We start from the raw sequence: 19855 nt of genomic DNA on the forward strand, positions 1-19855 counted from the left end.
TGAGTTGCTCTGTGACGATGACCACCACCTTTTGAATGTTGGATTCAACCTGGATCTACCTCTATAAGACATTTAAAGCAATAGTTGCTATTCTCCTGTGGGAACTTTATCACATTAAAATGAGAAAAAGATGAAAGAGTTGGAACAGAGGCTTGAGGAACAGAATAAGGATAAGAATAAGGATTGTCCAGCTGGAAAAGAGCCTGGGCCATAGGATAGAGGCTGAAAAGAATATATCCGCAGAGCTAAATACTGTAAACAGGAGACTAGCAATCCAGGAAAACCGATGTGTTCTTATGTAACTATAGTACATTTACAACAATAGTTGCTATTCTCCTGTGGGAACTTTATAATATTAAAATGAAACAGATCACATATATTCACCAAATCTATGAACAAATATGATATCCTCTGTCAGCTTCTTTTTGGAGTGACAAGGTGCAAGTTGTAGGGCAACTGACACTGAAGCCTTACACTATTACACACCCCATGTGGTTTGGGGATTTGATCCCTGGGCATTTGCTGCAATGTCACTCTACTGTATCTATAGTTTTGACTGTTGAAATAAAGTGAAAGATCCAAAGGAGGGCAATTCCACAATTATTTTAGATAAAAAAATATTATTCCTAAAATGTTTCAGCTACAGCACTTAAGTCATCCAGGCTAAACCCCTTTCAGGCTTTCCTCAAAAGTGACTTTTATTTACAAATTAAAGTGCAGATGGTTTTTGGCCACTTGGGGCAGACATCATGCAAATCAATGTGCATTGCTATCATCCTAAGGAAACCAAAAGCAAACAGACTGTAAAGCAGCACAACAGCCCACACTGGTTAAACTGCTGGGTGACTCATCCTGCTAAGAAAGTGAACTCAAGTGAATGGATGAACCCCATGGTCTGGAATATAATCTTTACCAGTGTCGACTGTGGCATTCAGCCAAAGAGCAGGGCATGACTGGCTGCATTGCCCAGAGACGGTGGGTCTCAGTTGGTGGAATCACAACAAACAAGTCTCCAGGTCAATCTGGCTCCTGTGACCTGCCTGTTTCAGCCACATGACATGTATTCCACAGACACAATGGCTGCACACACCACTTACCTAATGGAATGTGAAGTTACAATTAGTATTAGCTAGAAACATGTGCTTCAGAGTACAAAAAAAAGAGATATATATAGGGCTAGAAATTATGAGGGGGAAAAATAGAGGTTAAAAACCATATATGTGACATTGAAAGATTTAATGGCCCTTACCATTCTTTACAGTATTGCACTTGTAGTGATAACTCATATCATATGCACACTCAGTGAGCACTTTATTAGGTATTTATTACATTAATCTAATTCAAGTTATGATGCATTGTGTGTTCAGAGATGCTCTTCTGCATAACACTCTTACAATGGGTGGTTATTTGTGTTACTGTCACCTTCCTGTTAGCTTTGACCAGTCTGGCCCTTGGTCCTCTGACCACTTTCATTAACAACATGTTTTTTCCCTCAGAACCGCTGCTCACTGGATGTTTTTTGTTTCTTGCACCATTCTCTACAAACTCCAGAGACTGTTGTGTGTGATTTAAACCTCTTTTATGCTGGTTCTCAGGAGGACATTCAATTTCAGGCGCTGGATTTAATCTCAGAAAATTGACCTTCTACCTTGATAAAATCACTGATCTGATGAAGTGCAGCAGTCTCAGTGGGGGGGCACTGCCATGGATACCACTGATAATACATTATCTGGTAGTTTGTTGACAAAGAGAGGGGCTGAACTGAATATACAAGATTTACATAACAGAAATGCAGTTTCATTTTTTCTTTATTCTCACACGGTTTGCAACATGTATTACATAGAAGACACATTTGCACAACTGACGCTGAAAGGGTGAACAAGAAATGGCTCCAATTAATTTAAAATTACAAATACAGAGGGATAGTTCATACCTGATAAGCAAGTTGTTTCATAACTGGGTCAGTCACTCTGGTTGTGTGTGATGTGAGAGAGAATTTCCAATGGTGGACGTAACGCCTCTTTCACTGCACACTACTGCACCACCTTTGAATCACATCATGACATGATCATTGCATTGCTACTACATTTAACATGACTATAAAGTAATGAGCATTTAATCTAGATGTCTGTTCAATGGTAGTGAATGTAGGGTTGTAAAAGTCCAATAAAAAATAGCATAGTCTGCCAATTCTCTACCCATATGCCAATCTACCTGCATAGCTGGGGATTTGATCCCCACCAAGGGACCCTCTGACCTATAATCCTTTCTCCATTTGTTTCCCTCTCCGCTTTCCCCATCTGAATAAAGTATAAAATATTCAGCAAAGGAGGGTGGATTGTCAAATTTATTATTATTATTATTTTTTTAAGTCTTTTATGACAGTTATTGAAGTATAGTAAATGGTTTCAATCATGCTTCTGACAAGTGTGAGCTTGGTACTAGCCTTTACTGCTGGGATGTGACAAAGGGTGCGGCTGTAGTGAGACGCAGAGTTAGCCAAATTAGGGGATAAAAAGGAAGAAGCAAGGAACATCGTTTTTTCCTCCATGCTCAAGTTAATACCTTTGGCTTTGACCACTTACAAAATGTCATCAATAACACTGTCATTTTTTTTACTTTTGTGCACCATGGTCCCTCTTCTTGAAATGAATGGTTAAAAGGATACCATCCAAAGCATAGGAACAATGTGCCAGTCATATGCAAGTGAACGGTTTAGCTAAAACAGTCCAACAAGCTGAGACCTAAAACATAATTAATGTTATTAATATGGGCTGGCACTCCCTTATTTTCACATAAGCCAATTATGGTGACTGAGTAGTAAAGGTGATCATTTCTTTGATCAGTTGTACTGTGGTGACTTGTGAAGCTGCAATTAACATCGACTAATTGAAGTAACAAAAGCCTTAAGTTGTGCATCAGCCTTCGTGACCCAAGCAATTTGTTTTACAGCGAATGGATTTTTCCAGAACTTGCAATTTACATGAAACCTACACTTTTTCTGATGACTATATCTCTCTCTTTACCATGAACCCAGCAAGATCACTTCAGGTCTGACTGTGGGTTCAGCAGGGCAGCCTCTGCCCTCCTGTGTTTCTGCAGTGCGACCTGCTGCTCCCAGTGCCTGAGGTACAGCCACATCAAACTGCCGTTCCTGCGTTTGTCCGTGTTCAGCAGGTCTGCGCAGTGCCGGTCCATTTTGAAAATGTCCTTGAGGTCGGCCTCCATGTTCAGCTCCGAGCCCAGGGGCTCCTTGGCCGCCCTGACCAGCAGGTTCCTCTCCATCTCCATTCGGCGCTCACGGGGAATGAGGACGCTGCAGAAGGCGTTCTGCCTCTCCACCAGCTCGACCTCAAACTCCCGGAGGACCGCCGTCGCCCGGCGCTGCCACCCGCTCTCCCGCTCCAGCGCGGTCTGGAGGAGGGCCCCGACGCTCCCAGACTGCAGCAGTCGCTCCTTCTCCTTCTCCAGCGCCTGGCGCTCCTGCTGCAGCCCCCGACGCTCCTCCAGGAGCTGCTGGCTCTGGGAGGCCAGGGCCTGCCGGTAACCCTGCACACGCTGCCGCTCCTTCTCCAGCTCCAGCTCCAGGTGAGCCACCGTCCGCCGGTTCTCCGTCAGGGTCTCCTTGTACTTCACCTCCAGCTCCTTGGAGATGGCCTTCATGTCTTTGTCATACCTGAATTTAACCTCCTGGATCTGCCTTTGTGACTCTCTTGACCATATCCACCCTGTGACACAGATTTTTTATTTTTTATTTTTTATTGAACCCTTCGCTTTACTAAAAGTGGCAATGACTTGCCTGTACTTGCTGACCCCTGAAAAACACTTATTCTATTACCAGAATATTATTGAATTATTGAATACAATGTACAAGTATTGATCAGGTTCCGTACAGTGTCTAGGCATGAACACATTGAATCAATCAGTTTGGAGAAATGTTCACTGTACATTATTTTAAAACAGGGTTATGAGCTTTGAGAAGGTTATGAACAAGAAATGAGACCCTGGACTTAAGACTTTTCATAAATACTTCATATTAACAAGAAATCTAACTTCATTACAGCAGTGAGGGCGTAATGATGATAACACTGTTAGTAATTTTAGGCTGAATTAGTCCCTAAGTCCAGGGCTCAAGATGCAAGGCGTTTCTCTCACTTATCGTCTTCCTTCATAACAAAGACACACGATTTGCCACTGTACACGAGCAAAGACCAGCTAGTACTTACGAAAAGCTGCCAGGCCAAGCATGGGCACGAGAAGAGCATAGTTCCATTTGTTCCCATCGCCATCCCCCCTCTGGTTTGGTCTGATGTTCCATACTGGGGGCTCATTCAAGTTGTTCATGGAGAATGTCTGATCGGAACGAACATATCGGTTTACATAGCATACCGCATACCACATCCAGCAGTGTAAACACCTCGTTTTTAAAAAGGGCCCATTTTAGGTCCAAGATATATCCACGATAGCCTTAAATGGCAGATAAGAAAACCAATTGGCTCTTGAACTTGTAGGATGAATAAACTGGACTGACTTGCTTGCCAAACGAATTAGTTTGTTTTTTCTTAAATCATTTCATTGCACCAATAAAGAATTATGAGTCTTACTTCGCTGACTGTTCCTGCGATTATCTAGCCTATACTTCCAACATGCTAAATTCAATGTCATCAAATGCATCTAGCTAAATGTCACTAGCTTCTTGCATCCCGTGTTGCTTTTTCCAACTCAGGCAGACATTTCACAGTGCTCACGCAACTGTCTCAGATTACTTACGGTCTTTGGTGCTGTATGAATGTAACGTGAAATGTAACGTTATCCATTTCATGCTGACCCAGAGCTGTAATGTCAATGTAGCATCCAGTATACAGACAGTACATAGCTCATCGCTAGCTAATGTTGCTACGTTAATGTGTGCATAAACAATCCCACTTCAAATGTGTTATTCAGTGACAAATATTCGCTAAGCGATACTATATCGGGTTAAAATCTAAAGCTAGTTATTCACTCAGCTCACCTTGAAAAATGAATCAAACCTTTCAGTTCAATTCAAACCACTTTCACTTCTACCGGAGAATAACCATCACACAACTTCTCTCCATGAAGTATTTATTTTGTCCAACCGGATAGAGGTGGGGAATTCACTTATAATTGCTCTTATGTAGATATTTTAAACGATTGTATAGAAGTTAATAGAAGTCTAGAGTCTATTAACTTACTACACAATATATTACTGTAAAATGTATTGATAAAATAAATATCTCTAGTAATTTACGATTGTTATAATTTGATACAGGATGTCCCCTCGTTTAAGAAACGTGGTATGTTCCGACCGGAGGAACCCAGTCAATGTCACTTCCCTGCGCACAACAAGGTAAACTGAGTGGTCAAATTATACAACATGGCCGCGGTTTGTGCAGCGTCTCGTGTCCTCACAAAAAGGGTGCTGTCATCTAAAGCAGTGAGTCATCTGACATTGACTTGTTTTGTTGCAAAGTAACGTTGCTCTTAAAAATGTATATTTCGACAATATTTAACCCCATTCGTACACTGAACTGTTATTCTGGGGGTTTGTGGTGCTGTTATGTAGCCGTCGCCTGTTACGAAACTTATTCGAGCAACTGAGGACGGTCCCCATCATCTGGACTTGGTTGCTTTTTGTCACGTTTTCTGCTCAATATATCTTCACATGGAACTGAAACATCTTCTATTTCAATTGTGAAATACATATGTTGTGTGTAATGTTTCCTTTTGTCTTTATCGTAAAATCACAAGTTCCGTGAAGGTCATTCTGGGGTGGCTTACAAAACCACTTGCTTACTCGCATATCTGTAGCTAGCTAACGAGCTAGCTTTCAAGTATCAACCAAATGGCGATGTAGCTAGCTGGCGTAAATTCACATTCTACTTCAATATTAGCTAGGCTAAGGCTAAAGTTCTCTAAGCTGAATTTTATTCAACAAAGAAAAATATTGGAGATTATCTTCGGTTCCAGGCAACGCCTAATTCCGTTGTGTTTTTGCGTGCAATTTCTGAAGTTTTAGCAATTCAAAAATATTTGTATAACGTTAGCGCTTATTACCGAAGACTTTACATAAGGCTTAAGCCTCCAAATAGCATATGAGGTAAACAACTCCCAAGTGTGGAGGAAAAACCCAGTGGCGAGGAAAAAGCTCTGATGGGAGGAACTCGGCCATCCTCCGCTGGTCTTATAGGTTAAGATGGTAACACTTGAGCTAGCAGGTAAACTAGGAAGTCGACATTGAGAGATGTAAAGTATGCAGTTCAGCGGGTTGAATCTTTAGCTCCAGTATGTGTTGAAGCGTGGGCATGAACCAGGGGAGGAGCAGAGCTGCAGCATTCCACGACTTCAGAGTGGGGGCCCAGCTGGAGTGGTCAATGAGCCTGGGGGCAGGTGCCCCAGGAAACAAAGAAAGACATGTGTTCGGCACACGCCATTGGCATCATCTTTGCTTTGAATTGATAGGAATGGTGCAGCCTTTTCGCTTACAAGATAGCTAAATTAAGTTAGAATGGTGGTTGCTGTCTTGATTATGCTCTTGATTGATCTTTGCTGTCTACCTGAAATTATTTGGCATCATGTACGCTTGATAATTAGGCCAAAGTGTCAAATATATCAGTGATGATATTGTAGTTTACCTTTTAAAAATCTGGCGCTTCCTAAAGCAATATTGTACATCTCCACTTAATCCTGAGGTTAATTGAAAATGCGTTCTTTTGTTGCACCAGCTTCCAGCAGTTTGCACTGGCAGCTCCAGGAATTTACACTTCTCCATCTACGGGAAAAGGGACAATGCAAAGGTTTCAAACAATGTAAGTTAAGTTTGTAGTCTCAAGACATTTCATATACTTTCAATAGTTTTTTTTAGTCTGCACTTGCATATAGTCTTGAGAATTCAAATACTTTTTCTGACATCTTAAGAAAATCAATTGTGGCAACGGATAATATTAACATAACACTGCTTGTTTGAGTTTCATATTCTGTTATGCACATATAAATGACTAAACCCAAGGCGATTTACTTCAAGCTCAAAGTGAAAATACACGTGATGTCATCATGCACAGATTAAACACCTGTGTGTGTGTGTGTGTGTGTGTGTTTGCGCGCGTGTGCGTGCGCGTTCATGGACTCCCAGATCTCCACCCAATACCCAGTGGTAGACCATGAATTTGATGCAGTGGTGGTGGGTGCCGGTGGGGCTGGACTGCGGGCTGCCTTTGGTCTGTCCGAGGCTGGCTTCAACACGGCTTGTGTCACCAAACTCTTTCCCACCAGGTCTCACACAGTGGCAGCACAGGTACCAAGCGCATGTCCCCACTTCAGCATTAACCTGTGTGATACCACTTAAAAAAAACACTGCAGATTGTATTGTGTCTCTTATTAAGACTGGCTTCTGAAATGGACGCCTGCCTTACATCATGCCTGGGAGGTGCAAAGGTTTATAAACCCCTGCTATTAGGAGCATGTGTGATAATTTTACCAAATGGAAGTCTAAAGTCCCTGCTGATTATGCTTGTTTTCCTTCGTGAGGTGTATTTTTTTTTTTAAAGGTTTGAACAGACATAAAATTATCTATTCAATGAAAAGCAAAACATTTGTAAATTAAATCCATTTCTATTACAGTTCTCAAAGACAGGAAAGTGTTGCAGGCCTGCTTTTGCCTTTTGTGTTGAAGGCCCACTCAGTAATTTCCACACAACTTTGGTTGCTTTTTGAAGAAAATTACAAGGGTGGCAACTAAGTACCTTGGTAAAAGTATGGTACGTATTTAACGTCTTGCACTGGCGTCTTTGTAACATTGGTAACCTGGGCAGCAACTTTGCTTAGCCCACTGAAATCTGTGATACTGAGCCTTTGTTACTGTTGTAGTTTGTATATGCCTATGCCTAGTACATCTGAGGTAGTTAACCATGCTTTATTTGGTAAAAGGTTAGCAAACTATTTTTTCGATATCTTGCCTGGCAAGTGAGTGATAAGCTAGTTTCCACTGTGATGAACTGAGCAGGAACTTATAAAACAATGAAGAACAATTAGATCATTTATTTTTAAAGCTCCCCGTTCCATTTATAACTGAGCTAATAACGCACATAAGTAATCTTTCCATTTCAACTGGCATAATTCCTATTATCTGGAAATCTGCCTATGTGATTCCTTTGTACAAGGGAGGAGACAAAAGTGATATCAATAATTATCGGCAAATATCCAAACCAACTGCAATAATCTCTCAAAGTATTCTGTTTTGAGCCCTCGTCAGTCTGGTTTCAGATCTAAGCATAGTACCATCTTTGCTATTACATTAATGGTAAACGATATTGTTTCTGCTATAGACAAAAAGACATTGTGCTGCTCTTTTCATTACTGATACAGTTGATCATTCTTTGCTTATTCAGATATTATGTAGTATTGGGTTTGATTCAGTTGGTTGTAGATGGTTTCAGAATTACTGATCGTAATGTCCATATGTATGCAGATGAGACTATTTTGTATTGCTCTGCTGACTATATAACTTGCTGTTGAGAACCTTCAGCTTTATTTTAATAGTCTCCAAGATGCTCATGTTAATCTTAAATTAGTACTCAATGAGTAAAAGTAAAACATCCTAGATATATTGTTTTCTCAAGCTAGGGATATTGACTTTAACACCTATCCACTCCGAATGGAAGCAACATTGAAAGAAGCAGTGTATACATTTAGGTATTTGGCTTGATGAAAGATTAATATTTCAACATAATATTGGAAATCTTGTCATCAAACTATGGGAAATCTTTTTATGTAAAGATACAGATCTAGCTTCCCTTTTATTACTAGAAAAAGTATAGTTGAGGCAGTCTTTTGATTATGACATAGATTAATGGTGATACACACTCACTGAACACTTTATCAGGAACACTTATACACCTACTTATTCATGCAATTATCTAATCAGTCAATCGTGTGGCAGCAGATATGGGTTAATGTTCAACCATCGGAATGGAGAAAAAATGTGATCTCTGATTTTGACCGTGGCATGATTGTTGGTGCCAGATGGGCTGGTTTGAGTATTTCTGTAACTGCTTATTATCCTGGGATTTTTAACGCACAACAGTTTCTAGAGTTTACGAGTCAGTGGCAGTTCTGCGGACGGAAACAACTTGTTGGTGATAGAGGTCAACGGAGAATGGCCAGACAGCTGACAGAGAGGCAACTCGGATAATTAAGGCTACTCAGATAACCACTTTGTACAATTGTGGTGAGCAGAAAAGCATCTCAGAATGCGCAACACATCAAACCTTGAAGTGGATGGGCTATGTTCCATTTCTGTCAGCCAAGAACAGAAAGCTGAATCTGCAGTGGCTACAGGCTCACCAAAACTGGACATTTGAAGACTGGATAATGTAGCCTGGTCTGATGAATCTCTATTTCTGCTGAGGCATACAGATGGTAGGGTCATTTGGCGCCAACAGCATGAATCCATGGACCCAACCTGCCTTGTGTTAACAGTCCAGCCTGGTGCCGGTGGTGTAATTTGTGTGGGGAATGTTTTCTTGGCCCGTTAATACCAGTCAATCATCACTTGAATGCCACAGCCTTTTTGAGTATTGTTGCTGATGTGCATCCCTTCATGGCCACAATGTACCAATCTTCTCATGGCTACTTCTGGCGTTATAATGCACCATGTCACAAAGCAAAAGTAGTCTCAAAATGACAATGTTCAGTGGCCTTACCAGTCACCGGATCTGAATCTAATAGAACACCTTTGCGATGTGGTAGAATTGGAGATTTGCAGCATGAACGTGCAGCTGAGAAATCTCAAGAAATTGCTATATATATATATATATATATATATATATATCTATGCTGGATTGGACCACAAGACCTTACCACACTAATAACTGTCTCTTGTTTAAAATCCTGCATGTCTATTCTGATCTTGGAAAATCTGCCTTTTTTTGTTGAATTATCTTCAACATATCCTCAAGATTGACATTCTCGCTAACGTTGGACAATTCAAGACTACAGTCAGAAACCACTTCACTTCATTGTGCAATTGTTTTAACTAGGTATTGCTGTCCTTTGATTTGTTTCACATTGCTTTTCTTGTTTGACTTTGTATCTTGAACATCATTGCAAATGAAAGAATCCTCAATGATTCTCGAGGTTAAAATAAACACTTGAAAGGAAATGAAGAACAAATTGCGTAAGACTGAAGAAGAACTGGGAAGTTGTGTCTGTCTGACACCTTAAGGACCATTAACACCATTAGGAGAATAATTCTGTACTATTGTACCACAGCTTTGTATTTTTGCTCGTTCTAAGCTATTAGCATGATATTAGCAACCAAAATTACTGAGTGGGTCTTTAAATATAGTTTATTCTGTGGAAAGAATTTGTTCCTTTTTAAAGAAGGCTTGAAAGTGTGTTCCAGGGCACTTACTTTCCTTCTTTGTGACAACAGTAGCTCCATCCTCTGCTCATGAATGATGATTTTTATGACTGCTTGAGGGCTAATGTTCTGTCCAAGTGTTCATAATAGGTCTCGCACTGGTCCAGGGTGGAATCAATGCAGCCCTTGGCAACATGGAGGGTGATGATTGGAGATGGCACTTCTATGACACAGTGAAAGGATCTGATTGGCTGGGAGACCAGGATGCTATCCATTACATGACAGAGCAGGCCCCAGCAGCTGTCGTGGAGGTAAGTCGTGCTGATTTTGGTCACTTTATGTACATGAAATACATGCATACATGTGCAAAATGAAACCACGCCCGACTGGTTGTGTTGGACACCTGGGCTTAGGCACAGTGTGTGATGACATCAAGCAAGTTAAACTAATAGACCAGACCGACGAATCCGAGTACTTAAGTACACTCCCATTCTCGGGGTAGGTACAACATGGCGGGAATAGGATATTTAACCTAAATTAGCTATATCTTTTGACAACAATATCTGATATTTGTTTTATTATGTCCGACAAGCTGAAAGTATTTGGAGCATTTCCATACCAAGTTGACATTTTTACGATGAGTATTTTTTGAGAACAAGAGCCTTGTTTGACACCTGCGCCAGTCCATCTCCATCTGCACCTGCACCTGCTCTATCTCCAAGTCTGGCGGTACACTGACTTTCAGCTTGTCGGAAAAATTATAAAAATATCTTGGATGTTATTATAAAAAGATATAGCTAATTTAGGTAAAGTATCCTATTCCCGCAGCGTTATACTTACCCCCGAGAAGGGGCGTGGCTATGGCAGTGACGTGTTGCCGGTCTGGTTTATGGTAACTTCTGTAAACCACAGGCAACATTTCAACATAGCCATGGTTCAATGCTTTGTATTTCCTTGGCATTCAATAAAAAATGGTACTCAATATTTCCAGTAATCAAGCAGTCCTACATACAAAAACATGTTGTCTGACTTTGCCAACTCCAGCCCATATTCTGTACTTCTTCAGTGCATTCCACAGCTAGATTCGTTAACTTTTTTTGAATGTCCAAATCGGTACTTTTGGGGAAAGAGGAAGTACAGCTTCAGGCTAAACATGATCTTATTTCATCATATACAAATGTGAAATAGATTAGCTGGTTGCTAATGGCACAGCCACATTTTAAACGTCCCAGGGACGTATACCGTTTCTGTGTTTGAAAATTGACCCTTGCCTTCAAGGGCAGACATGGGAGCCTCCACAACCCTCTCCCAGGGTTACATCAGAATGCTCACCTAGGAGGAGGGGCCCAGTGCAGGGGCCGCTGCGGTGACCGTGGGTTTCCCGACACTGGACGTCTGCCGTTTCCTGGTGAAAGCTAAACCATGCTGTTTGTCTAATTCTTTCAGCACCTAAACTTCACTATACAGGGCAAGCTATTGGAATCTGAAATGGACAAGGTTTTGTCTTGGTTCTGGAGAGTGGCAGGATCTGCTGGTTATTGTTCGGAACTTAAATTCCCAACATTCTAGGGCTGATCTGGAATCAAAATATTCCTGTTGAATCTGATGTACTATTTACAGTGAACTTTTTAATATTCCTTATCAATTGTAGCCCACCGACACAAGGCAAATGGCATGCATTCCCTTTATGCAGTGTTCGGGAGGGACACAAGGTGGGGCACACAGTCCAGTTTAGGCTGGGAGGACATAATAGTGTTCAAAATAAGTAAACATGTCAAAAAGATTTATCAAACTGTAGACTAAATAACTTTTAATGGTTTGTCTGGCCTTAACAGTGAACATCAAGAACAAAAACTGGTTTGGCAAAAGCTGTGAACATCATTTAATTGGCCTACATCAACATCTGGCAGCCCATGCTGTCCAGCCAGCAGATAATTGCTCATTATAGCCAGAGACCAAATTTCACTGTTCAGCCTTTGCAAACTGTATGACAAGAACAACCGGCTAATCTACATTTTTTGGGGAGTAGTAAACTCTTTTGCTGACAATAAAGGCAGTTAATGAGGAAGATGCACTCTGATGTTGTCAGTGTGGCTTCACTGTTCTGGTTGGCTTTGGGTGTCATTTTTGTTTCCACTCAAGATGGCCCTTGTTTTCATTTGTGTCTTTTTGCTGCTCTCTCTTTCATCCACACCAAGTTTTCTATAATTAAGGTTCACCTTCTTTTTCAGCCAGTGTATTCTTCTGCAGGCTCCCTGTCCTCTTGAGCTGGGTTTAAATGCTCGGCCAATGCTTGCAGCCGCTGTGTAAGCCTAGCCTCTTTCGTTGAGGAAATGTCTCAGATAGCATCTCGATGAGGGTGATTTTTTTTTTTTTTTTTTTAAAGATCTTTTTTAGGCCTTTTTCAGCTTTATTGGACAGTATATAGTATAGAGAGACAGGAAGAATGGGAGCGAGAGAGAGGGGAAGACATGCGACAAATGTCGGACGGTCGGATTCGAACCGCCAACGTCGCGGCTCGCAATGAGCATGCGGTCAGTGCTCTACAGGCTGCGCCACCGAGACACCCCTCGATGAGGGTGATTATTGACAAAGAAACTGGCTGTGTCCCTCAGCCAGGATCCGCTCAGTCATCTGGCCCAAGTCATGGTCACTACATTGTCAGGCCCAAGTCATGGTCACTACATTGTCAGGTCCAGGCCATGGTCACTACATTGTCAGGTCCAGGCCATGGTCATTAAATCACCCCTGGGGCTGAAACAGTCACACTCTCGTCCTAATGTGGAGCTGGCACTACTATGCAGCTCTCCAGGGCCAGGATGGAGGACTCCTGGGCTATAACACGAGTGGAATCTGTCATGCTACACTGACTACCTTTTGGCTGCAGTAGAGGACCTCTGGTCTGATGCACCAGGAACTCTAGGCTCCACCATCTACATGCTGTGAGCACATCTCTATACAGTACTGACTCCTGTAAACCTTCCACCCATAGCTGGAGAACTTTGGCATGCCATTCAGCCGCACAGAGGACGGGAAGATCTACCAGCGCGCTTTCGGAGGCCAGAGCCTGAAGTTCGGGAAGGGTGGCCAGGCGCACAGGTGCTGCTGTGTGGCGGACAGGACCGGGCATTCCCTCCTACACACACTCTACGGCCGGGTAAGCACGGGCTCATCCCCCCCCTTCCTAAAACACAGCGGACATACACAAAGGCAATTCTGTTTTAGACTATGTTGACCTTTTTAACGGTCTGCTCATCGGAGCAGTGCACCGCTTTTAAAGGGTACCTGTACCCAAAACGAGCATCTGTCTAGATCTGTTCAGTATATAATCAAAAAGGTTATTCTCGTAAGCCAAATAAGTCACGCATAACAACATATTTTGTTTATTTTATCGGATTATGTTGGTCTGGTAACACTACAGTGAGCAGACATATTGGTGAATACTTGACGAAGGTCTGACATCGAACCAGGAACCAATTAGTGTTTTATTCGATCCTTGCGAGCTAATGGTTGTGCTGCATAATGTCATCATCTGAATCGTCGCTTTCTCCACCTGAGCATACTAAATGGGGATAATCCCTCTTCAGTGGTGTATACAAATACCCAGTTGAAGTTTCTGAATAATTTTCACCACTCGTAATGATGCCTAGATCGAAAAAAACTGCTGTTTCCAGTTAGAGTTGTCAACGATTGAGGTCACACCTTTATCAAGTATTTGGCAATATATTGGCTCACTGAAGTGTTACGGGACCGACATAGTCCGATAAAATAAATGAAATATGTTGTTTTGCGTGAATTATTGATATATTGAACAGATCTAGGCATATGCTGGTTTTTGGTATCGGTACCCTTTTATGCTTCAGTTCACATTCAGATACTTTTACCATTACCATAGTTTGTACTACTATGGTGCAAAAATAAATTCTTCATATTACTGAACCAAAGAAGAAAATGCATTGTGTGATGCAAATTGATATGCCAGTGAAAGGGTTAAAATGCATGTAGATTATAAAAAAATAAAAATAAATGGAGATTGAGAAGATTGTTTAAAATGATAGTCACACGATTCACCACATGCAGTACTATGTAATTCCAATGGAGGGCCATGCTTAAAGACGATACACTCTCCTCCCAGTCCTTGAGGTATGACACCAGTTACTTTGTGGAGTACTTTGCCTTGGACCTACTGATGGAGGAAGGCGAATGCAGGGGGGTGATTGCACTGTGCATGGAGGACGGGTCCATCCACCGCTTCAGAGCCAAGAACACCGTCATTGCCACAGGGTACCCGACTCCTCATACCCAATCACTGTTAAAATGTTCAAGTGGGAGTTCAGGCAGGAAATTTCAGCTTTCAGTGTAATTGTGAATTATGACTGCTCCCGCTGTTGCCATGGGCTCATGCCTTGCCGTGGTTTGCAGGGGCTACGGCCGTACCTTCTTCAGCTGTACCTCGGCCCACACCAGCACAGGAGACGGCAATGCCATGGTGACCCGGGCTGGGCTCCCCTGCCAGGACCTGGAGTTTGTCCAGTTCCACCCTACAGGTGGGGGATGTGCCTACTGCTCTCTTACTCTGTGTGTGTGTGTGTGTGTGTGTGTGTGTGTGTGTGTGTGTGTGTGTGTGCCCTCAACATGCAATATGTCAAGATTTACAGTTTGATAAATATGGACTTCTAAAGCTGGCTTTTCGTGACTGATGTTCTGGTAGGTATCTACGGAGCTGGCTGTCTGATCACGGAGGGTTGCCGTGGAGAGGGTGGAATCCTCATCAACAGTGAGGGCGAGCGGTTCATGGAGCGCTACGCTCCCAACGCCAAGGACCTGGCCTCCAGAGACGTGGTATCCCGCTCCATGACCGTGGAGATCCGGGAGGGAAGGTGCCAACCGCCCTGCACTCCGTCTCAAGTTTCACCTTTAAAAGCGCTTAGTCAGGCCTGTTAAAATGTATTAATAGTAGTGCGCTCACAAAGCTGTGTTCTGCGCACGCATTCACAGGGGCGTGGGCCCGGAAAAGGACCACGTGTACCTGCAGCTGCACCACTTGCCCCCTCAGCAGCTGGCCAGCCGCCTGCCCGGCATCTCTGAGACCGCCATGATCTTCGCCGGCGTGGACGTCACCAAAGAGCCGATCCCTGTCCTTCCCACAGTCCACTACAACATGGGCGGGATCCCCACCAACTACAGGGGCCAGGTAGCTGACATGGGTCTCGTCTCAGTACTGCTGCTGTAAAAGTGGTTCCCCCACATATTTGGTAAAAAATTACAATGAAAATATCTTTCCACAGTGCTCTCGGTACTGAAGTTGATGACGATCAGTCAAGTACTGAGGATGCAAAAATACCATTTTATAATGATGATAATGATAATAATAATAATGATAATAATGATAATAAATGGGTTCGTACGTGGGTTGCAGCTCAAAATGCTTAATATTTTAATATAGCACAGAATGAAAACCAGAATTAATGGCAAAGTAAATATTTTTACTTCACTTTATTTTATTTTTATATTTAACTTCATTGAAACACAGTCATGTTAGTGTTAGTTTTTGTGCCCATAGCAACCCTTGATCTGCAAGCCGTAAAGGAGGTGCGTATTTGAGGCCGAGCTGTGGGTCAGTACGAACTGCTCTGAGTGTGCGTGCGTCCCCCTCAGGTGATCACCTACAAAGACGGTGCAGACCAGTTGGTGCCGGGGCTGTATGCCTGCGGAGAATCTGGCTGTGCCTCCGTCCACGGGGCCAACCGACTGGGAGCCAACTCCCTGCTGGACCTGGTGGTGTTCGGCCGCGCCTGCGCCCTTACCATCGCGGAAATCTGCACGCCTGGTAAAGAAACCCTGCCATTACGCTCTCTGTGGCCCTGTTCAGTCCCTGCACATCTCTATCATGTCTCATCCCAGAAAGGGGTCACTATACATAAGATTAGATTTAAAACCAAGAACTTGGTTAATACTGCTTCGAATCTGGTTGATTGATCATAATGGGGTAATTGTCATTGCAGATTATCAGCGGCTATGAGAGATATTAAAGGTCTTTTTAACTGTCACGTTAGGAGAGAAGCTGGCACCTCTGAAGCCCAATGCTGGTGAGGAGTCTGTGGCCAACCTGGACAAGATAAGATATGCCAATGGAAACACCCGGACGTCTGAGATCAGGCTGAACATGCAGAAGGTATAGTAGTAGATTCTGTACAATCTGAGCACTTAAATACTTCATTCTCCTGAAGTCTGGTATTGAATCTGCATTGTCTGGGTTTTTATGAAAACTAAAATAAGATGGAACTGGTTCGCTCCCATTTCTTTGCCCATTGTGATTTTTTTGTAAGTTTGGACTTTTGGTGACTGATAGTAGATTACACAGATTGTTTTTGGGTTTCTCAACATAGTTTCCGATGTCTGTGATGTCACCTTGTCTGTTTTGTCCCTGAGTATTGATGTCATCATCCCGTCTCTGCCTTCAGACTATGCAGAACCACGCTGCGGTGTTCCGTACCGGCTCTGTACTGCAGGAGGGCTGCGTCAAAATGGATGCCATCTACCAGGTGCTAGATGACATCAAGACCTTTGACAGAGGTCAGTTTGAATTGCATCTCTTTTCTTAGTTAAATTCACTCCAAATTGTTACATTTCTTTAAATGTGCTTCCCGTACTTTTGTATCCAGAAATGTATATCCAGCCCTTGTATATTACAGGGTGGTGGGATAATGCAACATGTTCACCACAGGGTGGATTCTATTTGTGTATGGTTGCAGTAGAAACGGTTTGCTGACAGGATGGAGATGTTTATTATCCAGTGGCCTTACAGGATATATGAAGCCATGCAACCATGCCCCACACACACATGTTGCTGTCCATAAGCTGGCATCTCCCTGAGCAGCTAAAGAATGCGGCTTGCGGAGCTGTGGGGTGCTGGGTAACACTTTCCCTCCTGGCCTACAGGTATCGTGTGGAACACTGACCTGGTGGAGACCCTGGAGCTGCAGAACCTGATGCTGAATGGCGTCCAGACCATCCACTCCGCCGAGGCCCGCAAGGAGAGCAGGGGCGCCCACGCCCGGGAGGACTTCAAGGTCAGCAGCTGCCTACACTCAGTCAATCTCAACAAGTATTTTAGTTGAGATAAAAAATAAGAACTTAAGTCTTATTACAAGTCTAAAATAGTTATTTTTTTGCATTGTGGGTAACCGGGGAGTCCAACCGTCGCACATTTGAGACATTTGTCAGCGAATTTCCACAAATGGTTAATCCCTGAATCTATAGTGAAGTAGAAAGCAATAAACTTAGTTTATTGCTTCCAATAAAGGTTTTTTTTTTTTACTGCTTTCAGTAGCTTTGTTTTATTTACTTAAGTGGCACAGAAGCAATTATGCACAGTGAGTGAGTGCAATTTCATGGACCACTGTACACTCCTGGAGTTCAGATTTTTGGAGAGGGTCTTGAATGAGTGTGTGTCTCTTTCAGGACCGTGTGGATGAGTACGACTATTCCAGGCCTCTGCAGGGACAGGAAAAGTTGCCCTTTGAGAAGCACTGGAGGAAGCACACGCTGTCGTACGTGGACCCAAAGACCGGCAAGGTAATGCTTCACTCTCACCACATTAGAGGAATTTAGTCTTTAGATTAGTTTTACTTTCATTCTGCGTGCATAATTTTATAAACGACAGTCACATGATCGTAATTAGTAAAGCGTTTTGGGCCAGTTTTGCAGACACAGATTAAGCCTAGACCACCCTTTATTACCTGCTATTTTGAATGCTGGATTATAACATTTGCAGTGAACAAATTTGTGTTGTGTTTTGGTTAGGTCTCAAGTGACTATTTGAAGCAAACCACAGAATGTACTCTACATCCTATTTCTGATTTGCCATATCCCTGCTAATGTCTTTAATTTGTGTTTGCATTCACTGCAGGTCACGCTGGAGTACAGACCCGTGATTGATAGTTCATTGTCTGAGGAAGAATGTGCACATATCCCTCCTGCCATCCGCTCCTATTAAGCACCTCTCGAACAGTCCTTATTTATAAGCCAACTCTGCTTTTCATGGTTGTTCCAATAAAACCAGTTTAACATGTGGTCTTCATACAGTACATAAGATACAGCATAGGACATTTTGTGTTTGTTAATAAATTGTGCTGTACACTTCAGTGAATTCTTCAAACAGTGTGGTCCATGAGCATATTTCAGTACATTTGCTATAGTTGTTTCAGGCAAATTAATGAATATTTAATATTTAAATATGGGATGATTCTGTAAAACAACTACTGTTAGTCAAGAGAGCAGACTCCACTTAAATAATGCCAATAAGATACTGTTTTTACTTGTTCTTCATATTCAGTGGCCTTCATATTCAGGGGATTACATTATCACATGTATTCACATTTCTATCTTGCATGTCGTGTTTGTAGTATTTATTTGAGCTCAATAAAATCGCTCCAGTTACCCAGCACGGTCTGAGAATGGCTACTGTGTATATAACTGGTATGGTTCAACTTCACTTAACTCGTCTTCCTAATCTTTACATCTCGGAATACTGAATCACCAACTGGCCCCATTTGAGCAGCCTGTACTACTATGTGCTCTGAAGGGCTTGAAGGGTTAAGCTATAGGAAGCAATTGTGACCATTTAAGAATGTGTTCACAGCTTGCCAGTAGCCCTGTTACCTTCTTTCTTGCAGCTTCCGAGTCTTTTTGCTGGCCTATTCTGTCACAAAACTCATGATCGTTTGCATTTTAAATTGAGTACATGAAACTTTAACCACGCACAAAATGATTATGTGTGTTGATGTAACCAGTCTTGCATATTGCTCCAATTTATGTTGTAAGTATTTATTTGAAAGGGTAAAACATGAGAGCTTAATTTAGAAATAAGAAATATTGACATTTGGAGAAATTGTTTTGCATAAAATAAATATGGACTTGTTTCCCCCTTTCATTTCTGTATTCCTATGAATTCAGCATTAAATGTATTCCTGAACATGAAACCAAAATAAGTATTTTCTTTCATTGGCAATGAGATGAATTTGATATTTACTGTACCTTCTCTTCTTAGGCATAGACATCTGGCAAACATGACTACACCACCATAGTGATTAAATATTGAGCTAATACAATATACATAATATTGTATGGAATTGGCAACCATGTAGCTTGCCACTAAAACATTATGATCACTCGTCTAAAATTTTGTAAACCTTCAATCAGGGTTTCCTAATTCCCACACTTGTCATTCATACATAAGATTATGGACCCATGCTCCAAGGTTTCAAAGGAGATGGGTGGTCCAACCTGTGAAAATGTGAAAATTATTCAATTATATAATAAAAGTTACATTAGGATAGGATTGCATATCATATACTCTGTCGATAAATATATGCATTATTAATTGAAATAAGTAATTGAATACAATTGTGCTTATTTTATGTCATTGGTGGATTAGATTTAATGTAGTACGGAAATGTTTTTGTTTGTCACCAG

At 42.0% G+C, this 19855-nt stretch overlaps 2 protein-coding genes across 3 annotated transcripts; one reads left to right on the forward strand and one right to left on the reverse strand.

Moving 5' to 3' along the window:
* Window positions 1–1790: 1790 nt before the first annotated feature.
* Window positions 1791–5442, reverse strand: LOC133136556 (coiled-coil domain-containing protein 127-like). 2 transcript variants are annotated; one of them, XM_061254167.1, is made up of 3 exons: window positions 5012–5442; window positions 4227–4353; window positions 1791–3728 (listed from the first exon to the last, which is right to left on the reverse strand). In XM_061254167.1, the coding sequence occupies exons 2-3, from the start codon at window positions 4342–4344 to the stop codon at window positions 3043–3045; spliced, it is 804 nt and encodes a 267-aa protein (XP_061110151.1). In that variant the 5' UTR covers window positions 4345–4353; window positions 5012–5442; the 3' UTR covers window positions 1791–3042. The 2 variants fall into 2 exon arrangements, with proteins under 2 accessions (XP_061110151.1, XP_061110152.1); XM_061254168.1 differs by lacking the exon at window positions 5012–5442 and adding an exon at window positions 4771–5002.
* Window positions 5345–19313, forward strand: sdha (succinate dehydrogenase complex, subunit A, flavoprotein (Fp)). The gene is made up of 15 exons (XM_061254166.1): window positions 5345–5455; window positions 6744–6827; window positions 7151–7312; window positions 10546–10689; window positions 13371–13535; window positions 14514–14662; window positions 14801–14925; window positions 15090–15258; window positions 15377–15572; window positions 16037–16208; window positions 16435–16553; window positions 16843–16954; window positions 17321–17451; window positions 17843–17956; window positions 18291–19313. The coding sequence occupies exons 1-15, from the start codon at window positions 5396–5398 to the stop codon at window positions 18375–18377; spliced, it is 1989 nt and encodes a 662-aa protein (XP_061110150.1). The 5' UTR covers window positions 5345–5395; the 3' UTR covers window positions 18378–19313.
* The last annotated feature ends 542 nt before the right edge of the window (window positions 19314–19855 follow it).

Source organism: Conger conger, chromosome 9 (genome assembly GCF_963514075.1).
Source record: "Conger conger chromosome 9, fConCon1.1, whole genome shotgun sequence".
In the NCBI taxonomy this organism is placed as follows: domain Eukaryota; kingdom Metazoa; phylum Chordata; class Actinopteri; order Anguilliformes; family Congridae; genus Conger; species Conger conger.

Coding starts and splice junctions, on each gene's coding strand:
- LOC133136556 (XM_061254167.1), bottom strand. CDS start 4,344: ATGAACAACTTGAATGAGCCCCCAGTATGGAACATCAGACCAAACCAG. Junction 3,729..4,226: donor GCTTGGCCTGGCAGCTTTTC/GTAAGTACTAGC, acceptor TCTGTGTCACAG/GGTGGATATGGTCAAGAGAG.
- sdha (XM_061254166.1), top strand. CDS start 5,396: ATGGCCGCGGTTTGTGCAGCGTCTCGTGTCCTCACAAAAAGGGTGCTG. Junction 14,663..14,800: donor AACACCGTCATTGCCACAGG/GTACCCGACTCC, acceptor CGTGGTTTGCAG/GGGCTACGGCCGTACCTTCT. Junction 16,554..16,842: donor TCAGGCTGAACATGCAGAAG/GTATAGTAGTAG, acceptor CTCTGCCTTCAG/ACTATGCAGAACCACGCTGC.